Raw genomic sequence first — 6977 nt, forward strand, 5'->3', positions numbered from 1 at the left:
CTTACTGTCTTGGTAACTCGTTAACATTTGAAGCTTATTCTGGCACTAACTCTGTTTTTGTCCTGCCTGCCACGCGCCCGCCTCCAGCCTCCAGCTGCCTGCCTACGCGGACACCTTGTGTTCATCTCTTTTGGACACTTTCTGATATTTTTTGGACTTTGTTAATAAACCCCTGTGTTCATTCTCTCAGTCTCCCGCTTTTGGGTCCTAATCCTTGACGATCCGTAACAGAAGGTCTTTTATTTTTTCAGAGATGATTGTTTTATTTTGAAGGAACTCTACAAAATAGATTTTCTCTTGGTGGACTAGTAAAATATTACTTGAAATGAATTCTTAATCAAATAAAAAACATGTGTATTTTAATAAAAACTCAGCAGATGTCTTCCAGAAAGTGGAGCAAGAAAGTAAAGTAGGTCTTCTCCTTATGAAACAATATAAATCTTTTATATACGGACTATTTCCTGTGTTTGTCTTGAATGAATCAGGCCAACTGTGAACATCTGGACACTTCGAGAGGAGCGAAGGGTTGGGCTCTTATTTTGTAGTACCACAACACCAAAATACCTCAAAAGAGCTAAACATATTGCAGACTCTAATGAAAAAAAGAGCATTCATTGCAGGATCATTTATATGTTAGACTGCCGTTTAAACTCACAGTCTGAGCAGCGACATAGAAAGCGTGTTCTGGTTTCTCCGATAATCCTCAGACCCAACTGGGAACAAGGGAAATCGCTCCCAATCAGAACCGTGGGGAATGTGGATTATCCGTTGGACAACAGTGTTTTAAAGGTAAATCCTCTGTTTTTAGAGATTAAACTCAGACAGACAGAGGTCCTGCGCTGTGTAAACAGGTCAAAAAGCGGGTTGAGCGGAGCAGATGTTGACCAGCGTCATTTGCACCTGTGTGAACGGGGACAGGTGCTGAGAGGAGGCCAGAGACGATGCACCGCGGTTCTGAACCTGTTCTTGGACACGCTTTCAGTAAGACATGTTATGCTGGTTCACCACTTTGTCCAGACACATCAAACTGTTGGACAGATTGACGTTTTGGACAGATATTCGTGGACCCCAGAGGATGAATCTCGATTTCTTTGGTGATCATCTGATTTTTCCTCCAGTGCTACCATGAGCTTCACATGTGTGGTTTTGAGTCAAATGTCTTTACAGCTGCTGATTGGATTGTATCTTAAACTAAAAAAGTAAACATGTTTAACACTCAGCATCCTCATTAGTTTCCATACATGAACACCTTTGCAAAAGGTCCATAGACCTCAGAGTTTTTGTGCGTCTTGTCGACTGTTTTTGAATCTTTTCATCGACCAAATCTGCAGTAAACACTCCACCTCTGCATCACACCAACGTCAACCTTTCACCGCCATTGTTTTAAATGCCCGCGCATGGTCCCTCCTTCTTTTTTCTATGTCCCAACAGGCGCACATAAATTACGTCGTAGGCCTCGTGCTCATACATGTGTGCATGCTCGTGCTCGTACACGTGCGCACGCTCGTACTCTACAAAAGCCCACCTCTCTCAGACTGGCTGCAGTTATGCGCGGAGCAGGTGCACTCACACTGGTCAAATGCACTAGGCTTTAGCTGAAAAACCTGTTTTGGCCCGGTGCAGAAGGACAGTGCGAGTGCGCCCTTAGAGCGCTGCTGATCCATTAACACACCGCGGCACTTCTTAACACAATGATTTCACGCAGTAACATTATAAACTGAAAAAGAGAGAATTATGAAAAGAACACTTAATCCGACACTTAAAGTTTTATTACAATTTGATGGTTTCAATTTATTGTTGTTGTTGTTGTACATGATCAAATACACTGTATTCTCCAACGTGAATCACTTAACTACAACATCAAAAATATAATAATATATCACAGTGCCCCATGGATGAATTGAACACATCGAAAGACACAAAATGAGACAATAACGAGCCCAAGTACAGTTACACCTCGCTGCACTCGTGTTGGTCGGGGTTTTAAAAAAATAACATGTAAGTGTAAAATGAGAAGACAGAAAAACCCAACATGTTATCATAATAAAATGCATGTTTGAGTTTCTAAAATACACCTTCATAATAATATTTTCCCAAGAAATGTAAACTAAACACCAACAGTTTTCAAAAATACCGTATGTGCTTCATCTATTGCAACTTCAATGAAGCTAATCTTAGCAGAAAAAGCAAAATTTGTGCACATTTCATTTAGTCATGGGGAAGTGTATAAGGGGGTATCAGTGTCTACTTCATGGTGAACAGACAGGGACATTTATTGTATGTGGTGCATGATAAAGAAATCTGTTGGTGACACAAAAAACCCTGAAGGAGACTCTGCACCATTCTGTAATTTGAGCGATGGGGCGTTATCGTCATACCTGCTACGTGTTCACATTTGTGAAGGTGCCGTCAGGTGTCATTGTATCAGCAGAGAGAAGGGTAAAGTGGAAACAACATGACGGGAGAGGGAGACAATGAATCTGTAGAAAAGTTACTTCAAAGGTGTATACTGAATCAAACGAAGAGCGTCTTCATTGTCCAACACTCCCTGGATAAACTCTCCTTCTGCAACTCGTTCTGGAGGGAGAAAGGGAGAAGAAGTCGTTGGAATTTCATTAAATTAAGTTAAAGACGGTACCTAAGGGTACCACAGGAACTGGAGGCTGGAGCACACTGATTCAGTTGCGACCTTTTATAGTGCAGAAAGAAAGACCAGCATTTCAACACACTAAAGTACCAAAGTCAAAATCATTTTGACTGCAAATGAACCCGTTTGCTCCATTTGTTTCTTATTTGTTGTCCTGATTCAGATGCATAATGTTGAAAGAACCCTTTTTCTACCAGACTTTTTATTACTTATTACTCAACACTGGACCATAAACATGTGTTTGGACTTGTTGTATTGTATCGTATTGTACAGTCATCCAGTGAAGACAGTGCAGAAACAAGAGCACGTTTCAAATGTATTCATTAATGTCTCCATTCACACTGTTGGGTCTCACCATTATCGCCCTTTTCAAAGACCTTCCAGAGTTTCTCTGCCCGCTTCTCAGCTGTATTTTCATCTTCAGCCAAACTTGACACCTCCTCTTTAGGAATCAGCTTGAAAATCGCCTGTTAGGAAAAAGAAACATAAGAGACAAAGAAGCACTCAGCACTCTTTAAATGTTTTACTTTTTTATGATGATCAGACAAGATGGATTCCCTTCCCAGCCACTTCCCCTTTAGCCCCTCTTGCCAGTCATCACCTAATATAAAATCTGTTATTCTCAATTCAGGACTGCAAGTGGAGGGGAACCATCCCACCCAAATCCTCCTTTAATCTCAATCGTTTTGTCACATCAATGGTCTGACCCTGTGTCTGCTGACAGAAACAGTAACAAACTGACAACAAACACATTAATCAACACACTCTTTGGCTTCTCTGGCATTGTTCAGTGAGTATATGACCATGCTGTTTGTAAACTATCTGATGATTGAAAAGTTTTAAGATGAAGAAGCCACCAAAACATGCAGTAGCAGTATGTGACAGTCCCAAAATCATCCTGTATGCAGATGATACTGTTGTTTGCACTTGTCATAGTTTACTCAAATGGTTTAAATAGATTACTGAGTCCTTACATTGGTTTAATGTTTTACTTTTTCACATAATAAGATAAAATAAGATGAGAACATGTTACCTGTCCACTCTTCATTCTATATTCATAGATACATATCCTCCCATACTCTCTGTAGGCTAAGCCCTTAATTCACCCTAAACTCTTTATCAGCGTCAATCGATCAAGACTAATCATGTAACCTAACGAGGGTAATTCTATTAGATACAGCATAGCTTTCTAATGCTGCAGATAAATTATTTTGCCAGAAAAATCAGTGATATTATTGAGGGAGTGGGTGAAAAATGTGAATCTATATTTTTTTAAATCACACACGAACATGCTCCTCTGATTTCCATGTGTCTACAAATATGATACATGTAGCTTCCTTTAGCGTTCACTCCTCAGCAAATGTCAATAAATGTGTTAATCTTTTAGTTCCTGCCTTTTTACTGATGAACCTCTGATTCAATCATCCACCTAAGCCTTTCTCTTACTTTTCATTAATGGATAATCTCTCATTCAAGTCGTCAATGTCCATTCAACCTAATTTCTAATATGTTCCGTAGTATAGAGATGATCACACACCCATTTAAACCCTGTTTAACCACTGGTGATGTCAATTTGCCCATTCAATACTGAACAGGAGGGTCTAATACCAACTTATATGTGGATGAGACTGTTGTCTCTACTTCATCTTTACTCAAAGTACTCAGTGATTCCTTTACACAATTCTCTCAGGACCATTTAATGTTTTAATGTGTTAAAAGATTAAAGTATAAAGGGCGACCTGCAGCCATCACGTCAAAATCTGCCAATGTCTGACACCATTCTTTCGAAGCCTCTAACAGATACAGTACAGGACGGTCTAATATCAACTTCTAAGCAGATGACACTGTTATCTAAGCTTCATTTTTATTCAACTGTTCCTTCAAACAATTTCCTCAACATGTTGAAGCCAAACACTTGACAAACTACAATAAATGGCTGTTTGCAAGCCCACTACAACACTTCCCTTTCTCCAAAACTCACCGTACAGATTTCCGTGACCTCTGACTTGGTGATGTATCCATTCTTGTCCACGTCAAACAGCGAGAAGGCCCACTCCAGTTTACTGGTTGTCTTCCCTGTTGATGTCATGTGGAGAGCAACAATATACTCCTTGAAGTCCAGTGTGCCATCATCATTTGTGTCAAAGGAACGGAAAACGTGCTGGGCGTAAGTTTGGGCATCACTCTCTGGGAAGAACTTGCTGTAGATGCCCTGGAACTCCTCTTTTGAGATGCGTCCTGTCGGACACTGCCTCTTGAAGTTTTCATACCACTGGACGATCTCAGTCTCCGAAAACTTGGTATGGAGTTTCAGGTCCTCCAGGATCTCCTTGGATACAGCACCACTCTTGGCGTTACCCATTGTTGATGGTGTTGTAGATGTTTTAGAGGTATTTCAAAATGTGAATTTGTGGCCCTTTAGCTCTTCTAGGGCAATTAACAAACAGCGTCAACCTAGGGAGTTCCTCCTCTGTCAAAGTAGTAAACACAAGACTAATCCTGGGGTATGCTGGGCTGCAGTATCCTTCTTGATCCTGTTCCTGGTCACAGAAGCATATGCTGTGAAAAGAGCAGAAGCCACTTGGTAAGCTATCTAAGCCAATAAACCATTAGTAAAAGCAGCAAGAGGATTCACCCAGGTTAAGGCTAAGTGCTTGTTTATTGACATTTAGTGTGATACTTCAAACAGTTTTGTAATTCTCTACCGTGTTAATTGGAAAGAGTAGAGTAGAAGTAGCAGAAGTACATTTCTATAAGCCATGTAATGATTTCTTATGGCGAACAGCAGGTGATTAAGATTATCAAAGCATTCAGGTCTTTTGTTCGCAATCGCATCATCATCTAAGCCATAAAATGTTCCACAGTGCTGTGGACGGGGAGAAAAACCAATGTTATTAAAGGTAATTAATACACAAAAAACAACAAGAAAATGAATATAAACATTGATGCTTTTCATCCAAAAGTAGTTTCTTCCCTTGTCCTTTCTCTGTGTGCTTCATATCCTCACTAATATGTTGGTCCTCACGTAGATAAATACTTTTAATACTAATAGTCCAAGAAAGTCAAAAGGTCCATGCAGAGTGTTCAGTTTCTTGAGTCGTGAGGATGGTGATATCTGGTGTTGTAAAGTATAGTCCAGCTCTGTTAGTTTCCTACCTTCGTGAGCAGCTGAGGAGGGCAATCAGTGATGATCGGTCTGTGAGCAGCAGAGGATATCAGCCTCCCCTTATTGAGATAAGTCTATTAAACTGCATCACCCTGAGGTGGAGCCACTGCAGCACCCATGTGAACCCCTTAGCGTACTGAGCTTCATCTTTTTTTCCCCCAAGTAGTCAAGTTGCCAAGTCACGTCTTTCTAGATGGTGTGTGAACAAAAGAGACACAGGTACAGTTAAAAACAAGAAGCATGTCGCAGACGACCAGTGGTGGAGGAGGTAGATCTTCAGGGATCTTCTGCGATTCGGGAGAAAGACTGTTGATATTTGAACTCAACACCAAAACAAATACAACCATCGTTAGTGTTTCTTCCCTCTCACTCCCACTGCCTTTGTCTGTATAAGCCAATGGCCTTCCCCTGCCCTGTGCACAAGCACGAACGTGGCTGTTTAGCTGGAATTGTGTTGTGCGGCTTGGTCCAAGACACTTTCTCCAAGACTGTTTCTCATCTACAGAGCCAGGGCTGTGTCAGTGCACATATAGAACAGACAGCGAGCAGATCGTGAGGAGATATTTGCTGATTTTGACAAAAGCTGTATTGGATGAGAATCTCAGACTCTACCTTCAAACAAGGGACCATCTTGCGTTGGGATCGCACCAGCTGTGAGGGCAAATCGGGTTAGGGGCATAAAGCGGTGGGCCCCTTCCCTACTTTCCACACTCATCTTTGAACTCAGCCCTCATTTTGATCACAACTACAAACCTGTAAAGTTTCATAGCTGCATCTTGCACGTCTTTTGGGATCAGGGGCATAAAGTGTAGAGTGTAGTGGTGTTGGGTGGGTCAAGGATCTACTTCTGACCCCCTTGAATGAACCAGATCAAGTAAAGTGACAAAGTGAGACCTTCCCCAAGCTACCTTGGACCTTCACGCAGCAAAAGATTTAATAGTTTAAAACTAGCGAGTGGTGGCGAGTGGCTTAACGGAGTGATGACTGCTGATCCGCCATCTGCTCTGCTATAAAACACATCAACACACAACAGTGCACCTGCTTAATGGGGTGGTCCTTCTATATGTGTAAACTACCTGACTGAAGCATGGTGGGGAAAGCAGCAGGAATGAAATGTGTGAACTCTTCAGGACTTGGGGGTCGTGTCTGGAGTGGTATTTGGCC

General features: G+C 41.5%; 1 protein-coding gene across 1 annotated transcript; it reads right to left on the reverse strand.

Annotated features, from left to right (window-relative positions):
- Positions 1–2491: 2491 nt before the first annotated feature.
- Positions 2492–5009, reverse strand: LOC310955866 (recoverin-like; the record flags this gene model as incomplete). The annotated part of the gene is made up of 3 exons (XM_083925942.1): positions 2492–2577; positions 3003–3114; positions 4629–5009. 3 exons carry the CDS (start codon positions 5007–5009, stop codon positions 2492–2494), a joined length of 579 nt encoding a protein of 192 aa, XP_083782068.1.
- Between the last annotated feature and the right edge of the window lie 1968 nt (positions 5010–6977).

This window comes from Echiichthys vipera, assembly GCF_963691815.1.
Source record: "Echiichthys vipera genome assembly, chromosome: 13".
In the NCBI taxonomy this organism is placed as follows: Eukaryota; Metazoa; Chordata; class Actinopteri; order Perciformes; family Trachinidae; genus Echiichthys; species Echiichthys vipera.